This window comes from Panulirus ornatus, chromosome 21 (assembly GCF_036320965.1).
Source record: "Panulirus ornatus isolate Po-2019 chromosome 21, ASM3632096v1, whole genome shotgun sequence".
NCBI classification, from domain to species: Eukaryota; Metazoa; Arthropoda; class Malacostraca; order Decapoda; family Palinuridae; genus Panulirus; species Panulirus ornatus.
This window is the reverse complement of record NC_092244.1, coordinates 2225384-2251014: the sequence shown is the minus strand read 5'-3', so window position 1 is coordinate 2251014 and position 25631 is coordinate 2225384. Positions and strand designations below refer to the sequence as shown.

The window sequence follows — 25631 nt, the reverse complement described above, 5'->3', positions numbered from 1 at the left end:
TTACAAGCATTAAGTTCTTAAAGATGAAATGTACTCAAAAACCATTTTTGTTCTGAGCTTTTCATCACACACTCACACAAACATACAAAAAAAAAAAATCCTGGATATCTGACTGTCCCTGACATGCAATTTTACTGGTAAAATAAGAAAATCAGAGAGCTTTGGGAGCAGCTATTCTACTTGGCTGGAGGACTGTATGATATAAACATGTCTCTATGCACATACATATTCTAGCACATTCTTCATAAGCCAGCACACGGCAAACAGAAATATCATTACTACCGTATATTTTCATTTCAACATTAATAACTAAGATAAATCTAGACTTTTCAGGTGAGCTAAATGAGGTTTTCAAAAACTGTTAATATCTAGAAATGTTTCATCTACTTTCAAGCACATTAACCCCAAAATTTCCCTGATCTGCGGAGTCAGCTTCACTATCGATTCATCAGTGCAGGAAAAAAATTATCCATACTCCTAACCCAGTCTTGTTTTGATCTCCATAATACATCCTATCACTCCATAAGACATTCTGAAAGATGCAACAATTAATAAGGTGGCAAAGCTAAACTATAACTTTACCCAGAATTCAAAACAAAGCTACATCTATGGAAACTTTCTTCAATCATAGTGAACAACACTGCATGGGCAAAACATGCCCTAGTCTGTGACTTCTACAGTAACAGGATAAATAAGAGATGTACAAGAAATATGTAGGTGTTTGTAGAACAGACTCATTAAAGTGGAAATGATATAGGTAAAGACAAAAGGGAAAGCATATGTCCAAACCACTTCAACACCCTCTACTGCTCTCTCAACTACACTCTTTTTGTTTCCACACATCTTTTTTTTACCCTTTCGTTACTTATTTGACCAAACCACCTCACACCACATACTGTCCTCAAACATTTCATTTCCAACATATCCACCCTCCTCCATACAACCCTATCTATAGCCTAAGCCTCACAACCATATAATATTGTTCAAACGACTATTCCTTCAAAAATACCCATTTTTGCTCTCCAAGATAATGTTCTCTCCTTCCATATGTTCTTCATCGCTCCCAGAACCTTCGTCCCCTCCCCCACCCTGTGACTCACTTCTGCTTCCAAAGTCCCACTCACTGCTATGTCCTATCCCAGATATCTAAAACACTTCACTTCCTCCAATTTTTCTCAGTTCAAACTTACATTCCAATTAACTTGTCCCTCAACCCTACAGAGCCTAATAACCTTACTCTTATTCAATTTTACTCTCAACTTCCCCCTTTCACACACTTCCAAACTCAGTCACCAGCTTCTGCACTTTCTCACTTGAATCAGCCACCAGTCTTGTATCATCAGTGAACGACAACTGACTCACTCCCTAGGCCCCCTCATCTCCAACAGACAGCATACTCACCCCTCTTTCCAAAACTCTTGCATTTACCTCCCTAACCACCCCATCCATAAACAAATCAAACAACAATGGGGACATCACATAGCCACATACTCAGTCACCAGCTTCTGCAGTTTCTCACTCGAATCAGCCACCAATCTTGTATCATCAGTGAAACGATAACTGACTCACTTCCTAGGCCCTTTCATCTCCAACAGACAGCATACTCACCCCTCTCTCCAAAACTATTGCATTTACCTCCCTCCTAACAACCCCATCCATAAACAAATCAAACAAACATGGGGACATCACATACCCCTGCCGCAATCGACATTCACTGGGAACCAATCATTATCCCCTCTTCCTATCTGTACACATGCCTTATATCCTTGGTAAAAGCTTTTCACTGCTTCTAGCTGCTAACCTCTTACCCTGTATACTCTTAAGACTTTCCACAAAGCATCTCTGTCAACCTTATCATATGCCTTCTCCAAATCCATAAATACTACATACAAATCCATCTGTTCTTCTAAGTATTTCTCACACACATTCTTCAAAGCAAAGACCCAATTCACACATCCTCTACCACTTCTGAAACCACACTGTTCCTGTGATGCTCTATACATGCATGACTTCACTCACAATCAATACCCTCCCATATAATTTCCCATGAATACTCAACACACTAATGCTCTGTAGTTTGAACACTCACCTTTATCCCTTTTGCCTTTGTACAATGGCATTATGCATGCATTCTTCCAATCCTCAGACACTTGACTATGATCTAACTGAATATCCTTAACAACTAATCAACAACACAATCACCCCTTTCTTAATAAATTCAACTCTAATACCATCCAAACCCGCCACCCTGCCTGATTTCATCTTCCGCAAAGCTTTCACTACCTCTTCTCTCTTAACCAAAGCATTATCCCTGACCCTCTCACTTTGCACATCACCCCAAACAAAAATACCACTCTATCATCAAACACATTAAACAAACCTTCAAAATATTCACTCCATCTCCTGCTCACTTCATCCTTATGAGTTATCACATCCCTCCTTGCCCCCTTCACCTATGTTCCCATTTGTTCTCGTCTTACATACGTTATTTACCTCCTACCAAAACATCTTTATTCTCCGTAAAGTTTAATGATACTCTTATCCCAACTCTCATTTGCCCTCTTCTTCAACCCTTGCACCTTCCTCTTGACCTCCTGCCACTTTCTTTTATACATCTCCCTGTCATTTGCACTCCTTCCTTGTAAGTATTGCCCAAACGCCTCTCTCATCTCTTTCACTAACAACTTTACTTTTTCATCTCACCATTCACCACCCTTTTTAGTCTGCCCACCTCCTACCTTTCTCATGCCACATGCACCTTTTGCACATGCCATCACTGCTCCCTTAAGTACATCCCATTCCTCACCCACTCGCCTCACGTCATTTGCTCTCATCTTTTGCCATTGTACACTCGATCTCTCCTGCTACTTCCTCACACAAGTCTAGTTTCCAAGCTCACTTACTCTCACCACTCTCTTCTCCCCAACATTTTCTCTTCTTTTTTGAAAACCTCTACAAATCTTCACCTGTGCCTTCACAAGATAGAGATCAAACATCCCTCCAGTAGCCCCTCTCAGCACATTAACATCCAAAAGTCTCTCTTTTACATGCCTATCAAGTAACACTTAATCAAATAATGCCCTTTGACCATCTCTCTAACTCACATATGTATACTTATGTATATCTCTCTTTTTTATTATAATCATTATTATTATATTTTATCACTGTCTCCTGCGTTAGCAAAGCAGCACAAGGAAACAAACAAAAGAATGGCCCAACCCACCCACCTACACATTATACATAAATGCCCACACATATACATATACATACTTATACATTGCAACATATAAATACACAGACATATACATATATATATACACATGTACATATTCATATATGCTGCCTTCATCCATTCCTGGTTTTTTAACCAGGTATTCCCAATCACCAGTCTTTTTTTCAGCACACAAATCCACAAACTCTTCACCATTTCCATTCACAACACTGAATACTCCATGTACACCAATTATACACTTAACTGCCATATTATTCACCTTTGCATTTAAATCACCCATCACTAATAACCAGTACCAAGCACCAAAGCTTCACTTCACTCAGAGCCAAAACATCCAGGTTTCTTTCCTCAAGCATACTATGTATCTCTCTTTTCTTCTCATCTTGATTACATCCACACGAATTTAGACACTCTTCTCTGAGCCTTTGGGGAGGATGAGCACTCCCCATTTGACCCTTTCTTGTTTCCCCTTTTAGAAACTGAAATTTACTATCTTAATTCTAGTAACAACTTTGCTGCCCTTTTCTGGACCTTCTCTATGAGCTCTTTGTACTTCTTTAGGTACTGTGAACAAAACCTGAGAAGCATATTCTAGTTCTGAATTTATGTAGGATAAGGATGGCTTGCTAAAGATTTCCTTATCCATGTAGAGCAGTAAGCTCCTCACTAAATCATATTTCATATGATGGGTAAATAATAAGTCCATAGGCAGCACAAAAATAATTTTTGAATTTATAGAAACATATCAGAATGGATTCCTTACACTCAGAAGTGATTTTGAGGGGTGTTGAGATATAAAGACAATAAGCCTAGAAATGTAAACAATATAAAACAAGTAATGACTGTAAAGATCAGAGCTAAAGTGGGGTTAATCATTAAAAAGTGAACACTTCTAAAGCTCAACTGAAACTATGAGAACCTTACATATCTTCCTCCAGCAACCAACATTTATCCTAACATTCATGTTATGATCAAAGAATATCAACGTTAATGATAACTGTTCAGTCCCTTCAGATGATCATAAATGTTCACAAAAAGTGGTTAATTGAGAGATCAGTTTACTGGGTCACATCTGCATGCACACAGCATACAAAATTTCCAGCAACAGAATCTAAATAAGAGATCATAACAATTGCCTATTTTTCCAATAATATCGAAGGTAAGGTTCAGCTGCTAGATGTTAGGTTGGGTTTTCAATGGCTCTGTTGACTTCCAGAGGTGTTCATTCTTTTAATCACATTGTCCTTCAGTTTCATAGCCCTACCCACTATCATCTGATTTATCTGGGAGTATCTCCAGAACTAGTACCAGTCTCCAATTCATCCTAGCTATGGATAAGAAGAATCCAAAGTTCAAACAAAATCCTTCAAAACACTGTAAATTTGGTCCTTGTGCAAATCCTCTTTATATTAAGTTCAGAGCTAGATCCTGGAATCTAGCATATCTAACCTAATCCTCACTTAAGGAACTGAGAACTTATTCCAGGCCCTAATTCATCTTCAAACCAAATCTGGCACCAAACTTTATCCCAATCCTGATATAAGATCCTAATCTTAGAATTAACCCAAAGACCAGGACTAGGATATGACCTAAAGACGTAAGCTAAACACGTGTCACTACTTGACAAGTGAACACAACTCTATACGTCCTAAAGGCTGGAAAAATTTGGGGTGGAACCACTTCTGGAGAAATTCCCTATTTACTAATAGAATATTTATCAGTCATAATAGCACCCTTCTAAGTCACTTCTAGAAGTTCAATTATATACGTTCCTTTCAAAACCAAAGCTATTTTCGTGCTGCTTCTAAATTACATGTGTATCATATCATGTAAGTGTGAGTATAGCCCTCGTCAGGAAAGTACAGCACAGTAAAGTTTACTACCAACCAAACTTGACACAGTAAGAGGTCTCCATGGCCGACCTACCGTTCTCGGTCAACACATCTCTATTCACTCATTTTCATCACTGATCAGGACAGTTACGGAACCAATATTACAATCATAAAGTCCTGAAACAGTCAAGTATTTGGTGACCATATTTGCTTTCAAACACAGACTACTTTCACGTCAATATGCAGATAATACCCAATAAGAATATCTTACGTGTTTAAAATCCGGCGGTTAAGGGTATGAGCAGTTTATTTGTCAGTCTTGCCATAACTAGATCCCAGATACAAAGGAACCTCAATTCTCTGTAGATCTTGTTTATGAGAAAATAAATACACACACAGCTGAATAAATCAATACATATAATCGATGTATATTTCTTATTTGGTCCTGTAACAACAAAAAACATAGGAGACTTGGGCTCAGGGGTCAGAGTTGCAAGGAGTCAATGAGGCTGTCCATCATTCAATATATATTTGAATTTTGTGGTGAGATTCATAATTCTTCGAGAAAGCATTGATTGTATTCACCTGTTTGCTTATGTTGCTAAGAATAACCGTAAGCATTAAGATATGTTCCATTTTTCCTTTACCATCCATTGTTCATGTACACATACCCACTAAAGCTATTTAACATGAAAAAATGTTACTTTTTTAACAAATGACCCACACCATATAGCCAAAAGAACATTTGTCATATATATACATATAATTCACACACAATTTGTAGAGGTGTGGCAGTAAAAGAATATAGTCGAGGGAGCTATAGAGAGTGAGTGAAAAGGTTTGGACAGCAATAAAATGAGTCAAACAACTGACCATTGTGTTCCCTGGAGGCTGTTTGTGAAGTGGAACTCATAAAATAACAAATCACAAACTATTCATGTTACTTGGTCGAAAATAACATGACTCGTTTACTTTAATGTAAGGGAAATATTTGTATCGTCTTTGCGTGAACATGTTTAAAGTACTGCATTCAACCCCTGTAATTGGTAAATAATTCCAAATGTTAACAGTCCTGTTGATGAACAGAATATTACCTCATTCCTGGTAAATCGTTTGCCCACGAGAGCATATCCATTCCTGTGAGTGATATGCGAGTCAAGACTTATCATGTAGTTTGTTAATTGAGATTACCAAAGCCTTGGATGATTTTGAATATTTGTATTAGATCACCTCTTAACTTTCTTTTTCTAAGGTAAATATGTTTCAGTAATGTAGTCGACTGACATAGAATTTCATGCTCATCCAGGAATCATCTTTGTGGTTAGATTTCATACTCTTTACATTTGTTTTTATTTAGGTAGGGCGACCAAAACTGAACACAGTATTCAGGATGAGGACGTACTAGTAACTCGCAAATAGTGAAGATGATTTCACAAGAATTAAACTCAAAGGATATACTGCCATTTTTGGTTTTGGATCATCAGTATTCTTGCTTGTTTAAACCCTCTAGTAAAGTAACTTGTGCTAAGCATATCATTGTAGATGTTGAGAACTTTGAAGTTCCCTGCAGGTAGCATGCTGATTAGCCTCTTATTTCTCTTATCGTTTTCTCAGGAATTTTTTTTTCTTTTTTTTGTGACTGTAAAAAGTTCCGGCAAGTCAAATGCACGGAGTCAGTTGTTGGAGAAGGTTGGGGCAAGGCTAAGACTCATGTGGGATGTATTTTTTCTCCACTTTGTTATAGTCTCTCTCTCTCTCTCTCTCTCTCTCTCTCTCTCTCTCTCTCTCTCTCTCTCTCTCTCTCTCTCTCTCTCTCTCTCTCTCTCTCTCTCTCTTTTAATAGACATTATGACGATAGATTTAAACAAATAAGTCATGGAACAATTATTATTTTCAGCAGCTGCATATAGTGGCCACATATGAAAAGAAATAGAGATTTAAAAGCTTGGAAATTATTATAACGAAATAAATTAGTTTTGAAGAAGACATTGATGAGATAATAACGCATTCTAGTCAAATAATGAATGCTTTCATGACGAGACCTTTCGCAGAGAAAGGGAAAACCTATGATGTTTTTTGCTTTATATGTAAGAAGTAATACTGATGCCTTGTGTGGTAAACCATTAAGTAGATGTTAATAAACTAACTAGGAGTAATACAGAAGCTATGAGCTAAATTGATTGACAAATTAATGAACTACCACAAGCTATCAAAATAGCTTGAAATCTCGCGTACAATGAAGAGATATATGGTAACACATGGCTGACAGGAAATACAAGGCGTAAAGAGCAACGTTTGACACCTGAAAGCAACTGACCACGTAAGATACAGTTCACTTTGCATCGTGAAAGTAACATTATGATTTATAACAGAGAAAGAGAATCATTGATAGTAGTTGCTTCGTCTCATATACAGAATATGCATATGGTGATAATTTTTGGACGGTTTCTGGCTGTAAGGTGAAGATATCTGAAGGTTCCTGTTAGAGATGAGATAGGAGAGCAACGAAACGAAAAGATGAGTACGATTATTGGTGTTAGAGCTGAGACCACGAGCGTCAAGATCAAGCTTGTGCTGTGACCTGGTGCCAGCCTACGACTTGATGACATGCAAATATCTGGTGACGACAAACTATGATTTGGTGACGAGAAGCAATGACCTGGTGGCAAGTTATGACCTGGGGACGGTGAGCTATAAGCTGATGACAAAATATAAGAAGGAATCCTGCAGAAAATAAAAATTAGATAACAGAGGAAAAGTAACTGTGGTATATGGTGAACAACACGAATTGATAGTATGAATTCCTTTTTCATATATTGAATATGGTAAACACACGCCATAAATTCATGGTTTTAGAACACCTAACTTGAACTCCTTAATTTGCTTACGTCGTCCTCTAAAGAGTGACGTTTTCTATAAGATCATCGGTATTTTTCTCATTCGCCGCTAGGTAGCACCTTAAACGAAGAAAATACAAAACGTTATAATTTATTAAAACTAAAATTTATAGTTATTCGCGTCTTTTTGTAATTTTCTCTCCCATCACATACAAGGCAACAACTTGTGCGAGGAACAGCAAGTCTCTTTATTATGTTTTGAAGAATAACATCGTCTGGTTGGAAGCAAGTAAGAGTCAGAATTTCATTTACTGAAAGATATGTTTATGTGTTTGTGGTAGGATGGGGGAATCTTATCCCATTTTATGAATGAGCAGCAGAAGCGTAAATGTGGTGCAGAGAAGAGTGTCTGCAGTACATCTTTTGTCTACAGCTATTATGATGAAATCATCTGAAGGTTGGGATGCTGGTTGATGCTGAACCTGGTTATCTTATTGTAACTGCCCATGGTTGTCTGGTTTTGGCTACCATGGTTGTCCGGTTTTAGATGCCCCCAGGTTGTCTTCTCCTTGTTTTTTGGTTGTTACCTTTGGTTGTAGTTGTCCCTGGTTATTTGGTTGAAGCTGCTCCCGGTTGTCTGGATGTAGCAGCCCCTGGTTGTCTGGTTGTAGCTACCCCTGGTTGTTTGGTTGCTGCTACCCCTGTTTGTCTGGATGATGTTGCTCCTGTTTATCTAGTTGTGGCTACCCCTTGTCTGCTTGTAGCTGCTCCTGGTTGTGTTTAGCCCTGGTTGTTTGGGAAAAGACTAATTTTATCTCATCAACACCAGCTTTGGGAAATGTGTACTTATATTTAAGGCGCTTTATATCGTTTACTGTAATTACAATAAATACTACAGAGAATGATCTGGAGCGAAGAATTTTACTGAATGATATTGAGTAAGGTGACAGATAAATCTGGGGAAATGTTGGTAATGAAAGTAAAAGTGGGTAATAAACTTGTGAAATAAAACAAAACCCATTAAAACCTCACCAAACTTTCTTTAAAGTCAAGATTAATCTTAATTTCCAAAATGTTTTTTGAACTTTACTGCTCATGGAAATGTGCTACCAGCATATCATATGTAATCAACAGATAACGCAGTGAACAGTCATCTGTTTCCCAGCAGCAGAATATAATTTTAGTATATTTCTATAATGATTTTGGCAGATAGGTAGGGTTATGTGAGGTTTGAACTTATAGGTAGGGTTATGTGAGGTTTGATAGGTTCTCTTCATATTGTACAGGTGTAATACCTACTTTTATGTTAATTGCCTTCAAAGTTATGGTGATCTATCAATCTCTCTATATCTCTGAAGCCCGTTCCTTCCGGGAACTCCCAATGAGGGGTGGCCATAGCAAAAGTCTCCACTTATCCCTGTCCTTACATGCCTCCCTTGCATACACCATTCCATGCATTCTTCCTCCTGTTTCTCTCCATCCAGTATCCCTCCACCCTGTTTGCCCATGTCACAAGTGGTCTTCCACTCACACCAACCCTTTTAATTGTACTATCATACACTCTCCTACTCTTGCATTCTTTCCACATGCCCAAACCATCTCAAAATATTATGTTTCACTCATTGTACCACTCTACAATTCACTCCCTTTGCATTCCCTGCCATACCACATCTCTCATACATCCTTTCACTTTTTTCTTTCCATCTAGTCGAACCACATGCTCTTCTCAAATAGCTCATTTCCACAGTCTGGATTCTAACCTCTGTGACTCATTCCACCTCCATGTTTTAGCTACATAGGTCAAAGTTGGGAGGATTATACAGTCCCTTAATCCTCTTTTCACTTCCCTACTTTCACCTCTACCCTTCGTTATTCTATTTATGGACCAAATGACTCTTCTACCCTGAACTGCTCTCTAACTTTTCTCTCTTTCTATATCACCATACTTACCCAAGACAGCTCCCAGATACTTGAATTCCCTCACGTCTTCCAGTCTTTTTCCCCCCATATCTATAGCACATTTAAGTACCTTCTTTCATTCTATATGGTTTTACTCCATTTCGTTTCAAACACCATTACTTTACTTTTATTTGCATTTACCTTCAATCTCCTACACTTACACACATCATGAAATACATTTACAACCTTCTGTAACTCCTCTTCACCGTCTGCATACAGCACAGTATCATCTGCAAACAGACTCGCCACTTGCCACCATATCTCTGCCACACTCCATCTCTGCATCCCTTTTCCCTAGTTTTGCTTTCATCTCTCTTATCACTCCATTTATTTTGCTTTGTCGCTGTCTCCCACGTTCAGCCTTCAGCCTCATTATTGCCCTTCTCAACTCTCTGCTATAGGCCTCTACACTTGTATCCTCTTCCCTACAACATGCCCATGCATGTAACAACTATTGTCTCCCCTTCTTCCCAATTCATCAGTTCTTCAAAATACTCCTTCCATCTTCCTTTCACTTCCTCCTTTTGATTCAGCAACTCCCCTTCCTTCCTTCTCATCACCATTTCCACTCTTACATCCTCCTTTTTCGTCTCCTTATAGTATAGTTTCTTATTATCCCAAAACTTTTCTCTAACTTTCTTCCAAAATCTTCATCTACTCTTTCTTTGCTTTCCTCTATCAGCTTCTTAATATTCTGCTTACATATTTTGTATTCTTCCCTCCTCCTTGTCTGAACTTCCACTGATACATTTCTATTTGCCATATGTATTTTTGTTCATTTCAGTTCTATAGTTTTCTTCCCAATTCATCAGTTCTTCAAAATACTCCTTCCATCTTCCTTTCACTTCCTCCTTTTGATTCAGCAACTCCCCTTCCTTCCTTCTCATCAACATTTCCACTCTTACATCCTCCTTTTTCGTCTCCTTATAGTATAGTTTCTTATTATCCCAAAACTTTTCTCTTAACTTTCTTCCAAAATCTTCATCTACTCTTTCTTTGCTTTCCTCTATCAGCTTCTTAATATTCTGCTTACATATTTTGTATTCTTCCCTCCTCCTTGTCTGAACTTCCACTGCTACATTTCTATTTGCCATATGTATTTTTGTTCATTTCAGTTCTATAGTTTTCTTACCAAATGTAGGAATTAAGCATTATCTAAAGATTCAGAAAAACATACAGGAAGAATATATCTTACTTACCAAGTTTATGAACATACTTGATATTACTGTTACATACGCTCTGTTTTGGAAACCCCACTCTTTGATGTTAAGACTTCTTTTCTTCTTAACAGATGCTCCATTAATGAAAAGGATTAATCCATCCTTATATGGAGTACTACTCTGACATCTGGGGTGGTTTTATCTCTGTATCTGTACTTGACAGAGTTGAGTGAAAGCAATATGCCTTATCAACTCTCCCGGGCTTACATTAAAACTTGACCCACTTGCCCTACACACTGCATTGTAGGATCACTTGCCTTCTTCTATAGGTGTTACTTTCATTTTTGCTCCTGAGAGCTAGCTACTTGTGTTTCCACCACTAGCTAGACCACAGAAACCTGGAAAGCTGCTGCATTATATGATTACTGTATGGCTATTTGCAACTCAAGGGTGAGTAATTTTGATGACATTCTTTCCCATCACCTTGAAGCTTGGGAATTCTCAATCCTCTCGTGTCTTTCCCAATAACTATGACCTGGCATGTTTTAAAAGTTTTTCTCTTTGAAATTCATTAATGCGTCTCTCTCTCTCTCTCTCTCTCTCTCTCTCTCTCTCTCTCTCTCTCTCTCTCAGTGAAGGCCCATGCTTGACCTAGACTTTAACCCATGACTGGAGCTTCCAGTGTAAAAGAGAAAAATCAGATGTCCTCGAACAGATTTGAATACACCCACACAACAAGCCATGCAGAGATTTAAGATTTTTCTGCATATCGGTTTTCCATTGGTGGTGGCCAAGGAAAGACAAGGTTGGACGAATCAGCAAATGTCAACAAACAAGTGATAAGCTGTGCATGCACAGTTTGCCATATTTGAATGTCTGTACGACAAACATGTATTGTTAATTTACCACATTTTTTATTTTTAGCTTTTTCTTGATATTTATTTATTTTTATTTTGCTTTGTCGCTGTCTCCCGCATTTGCGAGGTAGCGCAAGGAAACAGACAAAAAAATGGCCCAACCCACCCCCATACACATGTATATACATACACGTCCACACGCAAATATACATACTTATACATCTCAATGTACACATATATATACACACAGACATATACATATATACACATGCACATAATTCATACTGTCTGCCTTTATTTATTCCCATTGCCACCTCGCCACACATGGAATAACATCCCCCTCCCCCCTCATGTGTGTGAGGTAGCGCTAGGAAAAGACAACAAAGGCCCCATTCGTTCACATTCACTCTCTAGCTGTCATGTGATAATGCCCGAAACCACAGCTCCCTTTCCACATCCAGGCCCCACAGAACTTTCCATGGTTTACCCCAGACGCTTCACATGCCCTGATTCAATCCATTGACAACACGTCGACCCCGGTATACCCCATCGATCCAATTCACTCTATTCCTTGCCCGCCTTTCACCCTCCTGCATGTTCAGGCCCCGATCACTCAAAAGCTTTTTTACTCCATCTTTCCACCTCCAATTTGGTCTCCCACTTCTCCTCGTTCCCTCCACCTCCGACACATATATCCTCTTGGTCAATCTTTTCTCACTCATTCTCTCCATGTGCCCAAACCATTTCAAAACACCCTCTTCTGCTCTCTCAACCATGCTCTTTTTATTTCCCGACATCTCTCTTACCCTTACATTACTTACTCGATCAAACCACCTCACACCACATACTGTCCTCAAACATCTCATTTCCAGCACATCCACCCTCCTGCGCACAACTCTATCCATAGCCCACGCCTCGCAACCATACAACATTGTTGAAACCACTATTCCTTCTAACATACCTATTTTTGCTTTCCGAGATAATGTTCTCGACTTCCATACATTCTTCAAGGCTCCCAGGATTTTCGCCCCCTCCCCCACCCTATGATTCACTTCCGCTTCCATGGTTCCATCCGCTGCCAGATCCACTCCCAGATATCTAAAACACTTTACTTCCTCCAGTTTTTCTCCATTCAAACTTACCTCCCAATTGACTTGACCCTCAACCCTACTGTACCTAATAACCTTGCTCTTATTCACATTTACTCTTAACTTTCTTCTTTCACACACTTTACCAAACTCAATCACCAGCTTCTGCAGTTTCTCACATGAATCAGCCACCAGCGCTGTATCATCAGCGAACAACAACTGACTCACTTCCCAAGCTCTCTCATCCACAACAGACTGCATACTTGTTCCTCTTTCCAAAACTCTTGCATTCACCTCCCTAACAACCCCATTCATAAACAAATTAAACAACCATGGAGACATCACACACCCCTGCCGCAAACCTGCATTCACTGAGAACCAATCACTTTCCTTTCTTCCTACACGTGCACATGCCTTACATCCTCGATAAAAAACTTTTCACTGCTTCTAACAACTTGCCTCCCACACCATATATTCTTAGTACCTTCCACAGAGCATCTCTATCAACTCTTAGTACCTTCCACAGAGCATCTCTATCAACTCTATCATATGCCTTCTCCAGATCCATAAATGCTACATACAAATCCATTTGCTTTTCTAAGTATTTCTCACATACATTCTTCAAAGCAAACACCTGATCCACACATCCTCTACCACTTCTGAAACCACACTGCTCTTCCCCAATCTGATGCTCTGTACATGCCTCCACCCTCTCAATCAATACCCTCCTATATAATTTCCCAGGAATACTCAACAAACTTATACCTCTGTAATTTGAGCACTCACTGTTATCCCCTTTGCCTTTGTACAATGGCACTATACAAGCAGTCTACCAATCCTCAGGCACCTCACCATGAATCATACATACATTAAATAACCTTACCAACCAGTCAACAATACAGTCACCCCCTTTTTTAATAAATTCCACTGCAATACCATCCAAACCTGCTGCCTTGCTGGCTTTCATCTTCCGCAAAGCTTTTACTACCTCTTCTCTGTTTACCAAATCATTTTCCCTAACCCTCTCACTTTGCACACCACCTCGACCAAAACACCCTATGTCTGCCACTCTATCATCAAACACATTCAACAAACCTTCCAAATACTCACTCCATCTCCTTCTCACATCACCACTACTTGTTATCACCTCCCCATTAGCCCCCTTTTTCTTGATATTTCCTATTAAATTATGGCTCAAATAATTATTTCTATTTTTCTATATACCTCCATCCTGGGATCCACCTAAATTATTTGGCTTGATCCTGTAAGGGTTTAGCATTAATAGTATACATAATTATGTACAAGTACATTATTACAGTCTTAACATTGATGCGTGGCTTTTTTGTTCAATTGGTACTGTGTGATATTGATTATACTGACTTTAGAGTCAGACTCCATTTGATTTAAAAGCTTATTTGAAACATAGCTAAACTAACACCTGATGCACTTGCAGGAATTCAGGAGTGTACAATGTCAAAGGAAGACCCTGGGGAAGACCTTGAGTCTATAAAGCGAAAACAAGCGGAAACACACTTCAAGCTGAACCTCGCCAACAGACATATTAACACTTTATATACACAGGTTTGTCATTAAAATGTTGATTTCTTACTTGATTAGTTAATAGATCAAAGAATGTGTTTGTTTATTAACGTGTTTTTTGAAGGAATTTGCATGTGCCTCTTTACCAATATACTGATATAGATTAAGGACTGGTTGTGGCCACATTTTCATTCCTTCATTTTTCTCAAAGCATACCCAGTTTATTGTTAATATCTGTCCGTCATAAATTTCTCCCTTCAAACTCACACCCCAACTAATCCATTCCTCAACCTTACTAGGCCTAATAAAACTTGCTTTTTACTTATTTGTCAAACCACCTTCACACCTCATATTGTACTCAAACATTTAATTTCCAACACACCCATTTTCTGCTGCTTATCTTCATATATAGCCCATGCCTTGCATCCATACAACATTGTTGGGACTATGGTACCTTCACTGACCTCTTTTTCCACACATTCTTCAAAGCTCCCAGAACCTTCACTCCCTCACCCACCCTGTGATTCACTTCCACTTCCATTTGCGACCATGTCATCCTTAAGGATCTAAAACACTGAATTTCCTCCACATTTTTTCCATTCATTTGCTCTTCCAAACTCAGTTGTCAACTTCTGCAGTTTCTCACTCAAATCTGTCACCAGTGATAGGTCATCAACAAACAACTGACTCATTTCCCAGTTCTCCCTACAGATTGCACACCCTCCCCTCTCTCCAAGACTTGTATATACCACCCTCATCACCATAAACAAATTAAACCCATGATTACATCACACACCCTTGCCAAAGACCAACCTGCAGTTGGAACCACTCACTCTTTTCTTTTCCTACTTGTACACAAGCACTGCACCCTTAATAAAGATTTCCTATTGCTTTTAGCAGCCATATTTTCATAAGACCTTCCACAAGGCATCTCTATCAACCCAATCATATGCTTTCTCCAAATCCATGAAAAGCCATATACACATGCATGTTTCTCTTTCTCACACATATTCATGAAAGTAAACTCTTGATCTACATATCCTTTACCACTTCAGAGACCACATTGTTCTTCTCACTTCTGTTGCTCCGTACTTGCCTTCACCCTCTCAGCCACTAACCTGTTATTCCTTTTTTCATTTTTTAAAGCTGAGATGGTATGGGCAACTGATGCTTTAATCAAGGCCAGCTCATTAACGATATGGACTGAGCAAGGCCTTTTTAAATTTCTGGGGTAAACCTTGGAAAGGTCTGTAGGGCCTGGATGTCGATAGGGAGCTGTGGTTTCGGTGCATTACACATGACAGCTAGACACTGAGTGTGAATGAATGTGGCCTTTATTCGTCTATTTTTCTGATGCTACCTCACTGAAGCAGGGAGGTAGCAGTGCTGTTTCCTGTGGGGTGGGGTAGCACCAGGAATGGGTGAAGGCAAGCAACTATGAATATGTACATGTGTATATAAGTATATATTTGTGCCTGTGTATGTATATGTATTTATACATGTGTGTATGGGCATTTATGTATATATATATATTTTTTTTATTATACCTTATTGCTGTCTCTCGCGTTAGCAAGGTAGCGTAAGGAAACAGACGAAAGAATGGCCCAACCCACCCACATACTCATATATATACATAAATGACCACACACACACATATACATACCTATACATTTCAACATATACATACACAGTGGGAGACCAAATTGGAGGGGAAAGGATGGAATGAAAATGATTTTGAGTGATCGGGGCCTGAACATGCAGGAGGGTGAAAGGCGTGCAAGGAATAGAGTGAATTGGAACGATGTGGTGTACTGGGGTCGACGTGCTGTCAATGGATTGAACCAGGGCATGTGAAGCGTCTAGGGTAAACCATGGAAAGTTCTGTGGGACCTGGATGTGGAAAGGGAGCTGTGGTTTCAGTGCATTATTACATGACAGCTAGAGACTGAGTGTGAACGAATGGAGCCTTTGCTGTCTTTTCCTAGTGCTACCTCGCACACATGAGGGGAAGGGGGTTGTTATTCCATGTGTGGCGGGATGGCGATGGGAATGAATAAAGGCAGACAGTATGAATTATGTACATGTGTATATATGTATATGTTTGTGTGTGTATATATATGTGTACATTGAGATGTATAGGTATGTATATTGCATGTGTGGACATGTATGTATATACATGTGTATGTGGGTGGGTTGGGCCATTGTTTCGTCTGTTTCCTTGCGCTACCTCACTAACGCGGGAGACAGCGACAAAGTAAAATGAATATAAATAATACATACTCAGACATATACATATATACACATGTACATATTCATACATGCTGCCTTCATCCATTCCTGCTGCCACCCCACCACACATGAAATGGAACACACACACACACACAGACACCGAGTGCGCACGAGGTAGCACTAGGAAACGACAACAAAGACCACATTCATCCACACTCAGTCTCTAGCTGTTCTTGTGTAATGCACCAAAACCACAGCTCCCCTTTCACATCCAGGCCCCGCACAACTTTCCATGGTTTACCCCAGACGCTTCACATGCCTTGGTTCAATCCATTGACAGCACGTCGACCCCGGTATGCCACATCGTTTCATCTCACACTATTCCTTGCATGCCTTTCACTCTCCTGTATGTTCAGGCCCCGATCGCACAAAATCATTTTCATTCCATCCTTCCACCTCCAATTTGGTCTCCCACTTCTCCTCATTTACTCCACCTCTGACACACATATCCTCTTTGTCGATCTTTCCTTACTCATTCTCTCCATGTGACCAAATCATTTCAATACACCCTCTTCTGCTCTCTCAACCACACTCTTTATTTCTACACATCTCTCTTACCCTTTCACTACTTACTCGATCAAACCACCTCACACCATATATTGTCCTCAAACATCTCATTTCCACCACATCCACCCTCCTCTGCAAAACCCTATCCATAGCCCATACCTCACAACCATATAAAACTGTTGGAGCCACTATTCCTTCAAACATACCCATTTTTGCTCCAAGATAATGTTCTTGTCTTCCTTCCACATATTCTTCAACGCTCCCAGAACCATCACTTCCTCCCCCACCCTGTGACTCACTTCCGCTTCCATGGTTTCATCTGCTGCCAAATCCACTCCCAGATATCTAAAACACTTTACTTCCTCCAGTTTTTCTCCATTCAAACTTACTTCCCAATTTACTTGTCTCTCAACCCTACTGAACCTCATAACCTTCCTCTTATTCACATTTTCTTTCAGCTTCCTTCTTTCATACACTTTACCAAACTCAGTCACCAACCTCAGCAGTTTCTCACCCGAATCAGCCACCAGTGCTGTATCATCAGCTAATAACAACTGACTCACTTCCCAAGCCCTCTCATCCACAACAGACTGCATACTTGCCACTCTCTCCAAAACTCTTGCATTCACCTCCTTAACCACCCCATCCATAAACAAACAACCATGAAGACATCACGCACCCCTGCCACAAACCGACATTCACTGGGAACCAATCTTTTTCCTCTCTTTCTACTCATACACATGCCTTACATCCATGGTAAAAACTTTTTACTGCTTCTAGCAACTCACCTCCCACACCATATACTCTTAATATCTTCCACAAAAAGCATTTCTGTCAACCCTATCAATATGCCTTCTCCAGATCCATAGATGCTGCATACAAATCCATCTGTTTTTCAAAGTATTTCTCACATACATTCTTCAAAGCAAACACCTGATCCACACATCCTCTACCACTTCTGAAACCACACTGCTCTTCTCCAATTTGATGCTCTGTACATGCCTTTACCTTCTCAATCAATACCCTCCCATATAATTTCTCAGGAATACTCAAACTTATACCTCTGATATTTGAACACTCACCTCTATCCCTTTTCCCTTTGTACAATGGCACTATGTATGCATTCTGCCAATCCTCAGGCACTTCACCATGAACCATACATACATTGGATATGCTTACCAACTAGTCAGCAACACAGTCACCCCATTTTTTTAATAAATTCCACTGCAATACTATCCAAACCCGCTGCCTTTCCGGCTTTCATCTTCTGCATAGCTTTCACTACCTCTTCTCTGTTTACCAAACCATACTCCCTAACTCTCTCACTTTGCACACCGACTCAACCAAAACACCCTACATCCGCCTCTCTATCATTACACACATTCAACAAACCTTCAAAATACTCACTCCATCTCCTTCTCACCTCACCACTACTTGTTATTACCTTCGCATTAGCACCCTTCACAGATGTTCCCATTTGTTCTCTTTTCTTATGCACTCTATTTATTTCCTTCCAAAACATCTTTTTATTCTCCTTCAATTCTCGTTTGCCCTCTTTTTCACCTCTTGTACCTTTCTTTTGACCTCCTGTCTCTTTCTTCTATACATCTCCTAGTCATTTGCACTACTTCCTTGCAAAAATCATCCAAATGCCTCTCTCTTCTCTTTCATTAACAATCTTACTTCTTCCTCCTGCCACTCTCTACCCTTTCTGATCTGCCCACCTCCCACCTTTCTCATGCCACAAGCATCTTTTGCGCAAGCCATCACTGCTTCCCTAAATACATCCCAATCCTCCCCCACTCCGCTTACGTCATTTGCTCTCACCTTTTTCCATTCTGCACTCAATCTCTCCTGGTACTTCCTCACACTAGTCTCCTTTCCAAACATCCAAAAGAGAGACTTTTGGATGTTAATGTGCTGAGAGGTGCAACTGGAGGGATGTCTGATCATTATCTTGTGGAGGCGAAGGTGAAGATTTGCAGAGGTTTCCAGAAAAGAAGAGAGAATGTTGGGGTGAAGAGAGTGGTGAGAGTAAGTGAGCTTGGGAAGGAGACTTGTGTGAGGAAGTACCAGGAGAGACTGAGTACAGAATGGAAAAAGGTGAGAACAAAGGAGGTAAGGGGAGTGGGGGAGGGATGGGATGTATTTAGGAAAGCAGTGATGGCTTGCGCAAAAGATGCTTGCGGCATAAGAAGCGTGGGAGGTGGGCAGATTAGAAAGGGTAGTGAGTGGTGGGATGAAGAAGTAAGATCATTAGTGAAAGAAAAGAGAGAGGCAGGGAAATAATGCAGATGAGTGGGAGATGTATAAAAGAAAGAGGCAGGAGGTGAAGAAAAAGGTGCAAGAGGTGAAAAAGAGGGCAAATGAGAGTTGGGGTGAGAGAGTATCATTAAATTTTAGGGAGAATAAAAAGATGTTTTGGAAGGAGGTAAATAAATTGCGTAAGACAAGGGAACAAATGGGAACTTCAATGAAGGGGGCTAATGGGGAGGTGATAACAAGTAGTGGTGATGTGAGGAGATGGAGTGAGCATTTTGAAGGTTTGTTGAATGTGTTTGATGATAGAGTAGTGTTTTGGTCGAGGTGGTGTGCAAAGTGAGAGGGTTAGGGAAAATGATTTGGTAAACAGAGAAGACGTGGTAAAAGCTTTGCGGAAGATGAAAGCTGGCAAGGCAGCGGGTTTGGATGGTATTGCAGTGGAATTTATTAAAAAAGGGAGTGACTGTATTGTTGACTGGTTGGTAAGGTTATTTAATGTATGTATGACTCATGGTGACGTGCCTGAGGATTGGCGGAATGCTTGCATAGTGCCATTGCACAAAGGCAAAGGGGACAAAGGTGATTGCTCAAATTACAGAGGTATAAGTTTGTTGAGTATTCCTGGGAAATTATATGGGAGGATGTTGATTGAGAGGGTGAAGGCATGTACAGAGCATCAGATTGGGGAAGAGCAGAGTGGTTTCAGAAGTGGTAGAGGATGTGTGGATCAGGTGTTTGCTTTAAAGAATGTATGTGAGAAATACTTATAAAAGCAAATGTATTTGTATGTAGCATTTATGGATCTGGAGAAGGCATATGATAGAGTTGATAGAGATGCTCTGTGGAAGGTATTAAGAGTATATGGTGAGGGAGTCAAGTTGTTAGAAGCAGTGAAAAGTTTTTTATTGAGGATGTAAGGCACGTGTACGTGTAGGAAAAGAGAAAAGTGATTGGTTCTCAGTGAATGTAGATTTGCAGCACGGGTGTGTGATGTCTTCATGGTTGTTTGATTTGTATATGAATGGGGTTGTTAGGGAGGTGAATGCAAGAGTTTTGGAAAGAGGGGCAAGTATGAAGTCTGTTGGGGATGAGAGAGCTTGGGAAGTGAGTCAGTTGTTGTTCACTGATGATACAGCGCTGGTGGCTGATTCATGTGAGAAACTGCAGAAGCTGGTGACTGAGTTTGGTAAAGTGTGTGAAAGAAGAAAGTTGAGAGTAAATGTGAATAAGAGTAAGGTTATTAGGTACAGTAGGGTTGAGGGTCAAGTCAATAGGGAGGTAAGTTTGAATGGAGAAAAACTGGAGGAAGTGAAGTGTTTTAGATTTTTGGGAGGGGACTTGGCAGTGGATGGAACCAGGGAAGCGGAAGTGAATCATAGGGTGGGGGAGGGGGCGAAAATTCTGGGAGCGTTGAAGAATGTGTGGAAGTCGAAAACATTATCTAAAAAAGCAAAAATGGGTATGTTTGAAGGAATAGTTGTTCCAACAATGTTGTATGGTTGCGAGGCGTGGGCTATGGATAGAGTTGTGCGCAGGAGGGTGGATGTGCTGGAAATGAGATGTTTGAGGACAGTATGTGGTGTGAGGTGGTTTGATCGAGTAAGTAATGTAAGGGTAAGAGAGATGTGTGGAAATAAAAAGAGTGTGGTTGAGAGAGCAGAAGAGGGTGTTTTGAAACGGTTTGGCCACATGGAGAGAATGAGTGAGGAAAGATTGACCAAGAGGATATATGTGTCGGAGGTGGAGGGAACGAGGAGAAGTGGGAGACCAAATTGGAGGTGGAAAGATGGAGTGAAAAAGATTTTGAGTGATCGGGGCCTGAACATGCTGGAGTGTGAAAGGCGTGCAAGGAATAGAGTGAATTGGAACGATGTGGTATACCGGGGTCAACGTGCTGTCAATGGATTGAACCAGGGCATGTGAAGCGTCTGGGGTAAACCATGGAAAGTTCTGTGGGGCCTGGATGTGGAAAGGGAGGTGTGGTTTCGGTGCATTATTACATGACAGCTAGAGACTGAGTGTGAACGAATGGGGCCTTGGTGTCTTTTCCTAGCGCTTCCTCGCACACATGAGGGGGGAGGGGGTTGTTATTCCATGTGTGGCGAGCTGGTGATGGGAACAAATAAAGGCAGACTATGAATTATGTACATGTGTATATATGTATATGTTTGTGTGTGTATATGTATGTGTACATTGAGATATATAGGTATGTATATTTGCGTGTGTGGACGTGTATGTATATACATGTGTATATGGGTGGGTTGGGCCATTCTTTCGTCTGTTTCCTTGCGCTACCTCGCTAACGCGGGAGACAGTGACAAAGCATAATAAATAAATAGATAATGGCTTCCTCAAAGCATCTCCATTAACCCCATCATATGCCTTCTCCTTATCCATAAATGCCACATACAATTCCATTTGCTGTTCTAAATGTTTCTCGCACATTCTGTAAAGCAAACACCTGCTCCACACATTCTCTACCACTAATAAAACCACCTGCTCCTCCCCAGTTTGCTCTGTACATGCCTTCACCCCCTCAATCAATACCCTCCCATACAACTTACCAGGTATGCTCAACAAAATTGTACCTCTGTAGTTTGAACACACCTTTATCCCCCTATGCCTTTAAACAGTGGCACTATACATGTATTTCATCAGTCCTCTGGTATCTCACCATGATCCATACATATATTGAATATCCCTACCCACCAATCAAACACACAGATACCCTGGTTCTTAATAAATATTTCTTCTTACATGCTCCCCATTTCACGTGTGACCAACATGACACTGGCAAAACATGCCCCAATCAAGGCCATCTCTGGCAAAAGAAAATAGTAAAAATATGAAAGTAGAATTAATCTTGGCTCTGCTAGTGTTTGTCAACTTGTCTCTTAAAGGAAGAAAGATTTATTATATGGAGAGGGTAAAACGAAAGTAGACAGCTTAGCTGTTCAAAGGAAAGATATATTATCATTGACAGTCCGTGTGGGAAGCAACAGCCAAACATATGCCATAGGTGCAAACCAATTGTGTGGAGACACACACAAAAAAAATCATGAAAACAATGGCCAAAATAATACCAAGAGAATAGAGAGAGCAGTAACATCACTGCATACAGAAAGAGAAGGTTGACGAGAAATGATGCCAGTTGAGGTGATGAGACAGAAGGCTTTTGATTCCACCCTAGTTAGTAAAGAAGTTGAGGATGAGCTACCCCTGATGATTGTGAGCATATTCCATACTTGGGGACAAATAAAACTGTTGATATGAAATAGCTACCCACAAGAAAACTAATTACAGCACCTGTACAACACTCTCAGCTTTTGTGGTGATTTCTGGAGGATTTTAAAACTGAACTGAGGGAAATAGATAATTCTTAGATTTTGATTTGGGGAGAAATTGCATTTGTCTAAATTTTACAAGGTTACTACTTACCCTCTCTTAAATGTTTCATAATTCTGAATTGTGGAAGGAAATACAATTAGTGTGAGAAAGAGAATATGTATGAAAGGGAGAAGGGAAGTATGTAAACTTAAATCATCAGTATAAGAGTGAATAGGGTTAGGAGTAGAAGAGATCATTTACTTAAAGGAGAGAGTAGGAGATGGGACAGAACACTTAGGAACACCACTTTGATTGGGTAGGAAGTTGCTTTATCGACACCTACTGCAATAGAACAGCATGGTTGGCCAGAGAGGAAACCATGCATTAGAGAACAGAGAGAAGTATCAAAACCAAGGGAAGGGAGTTTAGAAAGCAAAGACTTATGCCACACCCTAGAGAGGAGAATCAGAGGTGAGTCTCACAGGAAAGAAGATTGCCAGTACACTTAGCACTACAAAATCCATACCAGTTATTATGTAGTGCCTTTTCTGCATAGGTTTAGAGTTAATTTTCCTCCCCAGATGAAGAGGATTGAGGTAATTTGATAATGATCATACCTGTTTATGGTGGGATAAGGTGATGTACCATGGACATTTATAAATCTTGGTGATTGTTTATCAACAATAGTAGGAATGAAGCCTTTAGTTTATAACCTTTATTGTAAACTAATCTGTGTTTTGCTTATTTTACATTTAAGGTACAGGACCTGGAGGTTCAATTTAAAACAGCCATTAAACACAAAAAACATTCAGCCCGATATAATCTCCGTCAGAAATTGGCAGTGATTATGGGTCTGAAAATTGTCTACCTCAACTACTGCTCTGTCAAGTCTCAGGAGTTGGAACGCATCAACCAGAAGCTCCGGTCATTTACTGGCAGGGATGAAGAGGCCATGGACACTGATTCCAATGAGGAACCTAACTTAGCCATTTTAGAAATGTAGTATTGAAAAAATTTAAGAATTTTATGCATATAGCATAGAGAATAAATGTATTAGTTTGTGGTTGATTACATGAGAGTGATCTTTAGTATGACAGTTATTTAATGAATATGCCATACTTCATTTTATATGTTAGCAACTGATGATTACTATTTTGCGAGTGCTGTATAAGAACTAATCCATGAACACTGATATTGATAGACTTGGTTTACTTGAGAACTGATTGCTGAAGGGTTGCCATTATGGTGGAGTCTGACAGTGAATATGAAGAGGAAGAAACTCTAGTTATGGTGGAGTTACATGGGGTTATTGACTCTGAGATTTTTGCACAGGATTCTTTTGAGAAGTTTAAGATACTAGCCATAGACTCTGAACGTCCCATTTTGCAGGTTGAAAACTTTGTGTTTTCTGGTGAATATGAACACACAATGGGGACTGCTGTTTTCTTTGAAGAAGAGGATAAAAGGGTAAAAAAATGTGACCCTGTATTTTGTAAAAAGCCTTCAAGGATGCTGAAGTATGTTTGCAAAACCAACAAAAAACTTACAATGAAAAGAGTATTCATATCCGAGAAGCAGGCTGAAAGCAATACTAATTTGAAAGTTGAACACTCAGAAGATGGTGACTCATTTGCCACAGGCTGTAGCATCACTCTAAGCGATTCATCACTAGCAGACACTACTGATAGTAGTCATTTAAATGAAGAAACCTCCATGAGTGACCCATTATCATTGGATGATAGTGGCGGTGGTGTTGTTAATGAAGGTTCCCCTTTACATGATCCCTCACCAGGTGGTGATTTAGAAAGTAGTGAAATGGCTTAAGGTACTCTTTAGAATGAAATGTTATGACAGTGCTTATTAATGAGTTTCTGTTGCTTAGGTTTAAGTAAACGAATTCTGGATACCAAATTCAGTACTTTAATGTGGTAGAGACTACAAACACACACTTTAAGTTATTAGAAAAACTCAAGAATGGAATGGGGAAAGATACTATGACATTGTAAATTGCTGATTATTGTATGTATTTCCTCAATTAGGAAAATTAGTTTTGTCTTTTGGTAAAAAAGTTGATCATTGTCATAGTACATGATTAATGATTTTATTCACTTCTGCAGAATTTTTTTACCTTTAGATGTATTGTGAAAGTTGTTTTTGTCAATGAAGCTCCACTTATGGGTTCTATAAGATATACCTACTCATGCGTTTTTAAATTCTAATTGTGATATTTTTCAGTTTGCATTTTCTTTGCACAGTACCTTATAGCAATAAACTTTATTTCAGTAACATGAAATTTGCTCTTAAAATTAGCATTTCGGATAGGAGTTGTGTACCTTTGTAACTGATGAAATACTATATATATCCCCATATGATTGGTTTCAAGTTGGCAGAGCTCCATTGCCCATAATTCATTGCTCCCACACCACAGATCACATTTGCTGTATGTATCCATTAGCAAGGAAACTTACCTTTCCTGGAGCAGACGAAGCTGGCATTGTGGCACAGAACTCTAACTTGAGATGTGATTGAGGAATGGCTAAAGCTGATTAGCAAGCTTTCCAAACTTTACAATATCTACTGTAATCATTTTTTGTGGATTTAATAGATCTAGGCATACTGCAATCACTTTGTAAGAGATTGCTCATTCTAAAGATGAAAGAAGATTGCATACTTGTAGAAATAATAACCATGTGAACAATGGCCAACCACCCAGAAAACGTCAGAATAAACTAATGATCTTAA

At 39.6% G+C, this 25631-nt stretch overlaps 3 protein-coding genes across 8 annotated transcripts in view; 2 read left to right on the top strand and 1 right to left on the bottom strand.

The window, feature by feature from the left end:
- The window catches only part of LOC139756258 (uncharacterized), a 52014-nt gene extending 46425 nt beyond the window's left edge, over positions 1 to 5589 (bottom strand). For 2 of the 4 annotated variants that reach the window (XM_071675451.1, XM_071675454.1), the window contains exon 1: positions 5120 to 5159. In XM_071675451.1, the coding sequence (XP_071531552.1) occupies positions 5120 to 5147 (28 nt within the window). In that variant the 5' untranslated portion in view covers positions 5148 to 5159. The other 2 variants (XM_071675452.1, XM_071675453.1) reach the window with 2 other exon arrangements.
- Positions 5590 to 7322: 1733 nt separating this feature from the next.
- Positions 7323 to 25631, top strand: LOC139756256 (uncharacterized). 3 transcript variants are annotated; one of them, XM_071675450.1, is made up of 3 exons: positions 7323 to 7384; positions 14419 to 14546; positions 23647 to 25631. In XM_071675450.1, exons 2-3 carry the CDS (start codon positions 14436 to 14438, stop codon positions 23890 to 23892), a joined length of 357 nt encoding a protein of 118 aa, XP_071531551.1. In that variant the 5' UTR covers positions 7323 to 7384; positions 14419 to 14435; the 3' UTR covers positions 23893 to 25631. The 3 variants fall into 3 exon arrangements, with proteins under 3 accessions (XP_071531551.1, XP_071531550.1, XP_071531549.1); XM_071675449.1 differs by lacking the exon at positions 7323 to 7384 and adding an exon at positions 7991 to 8190; XM_071675448.1 differs by lacking the exon at positions 7323 to 7384 and adding an exon at positions 8325 to 8358.
- LOC139756255 (general transcription factor 3C polypeptide 6) lies at positions 24132 to 25631 on the top strand. Its single transcript, XM_071675447.1, has one exon. It carries the CDS (start codon positions 24132 to 24134, stop codon positions 24711 to 24713), a length of 582 nt encoding a protein of 193 aa, XP_071531548.1. The 3' UTR covers positions 24714 to 25631.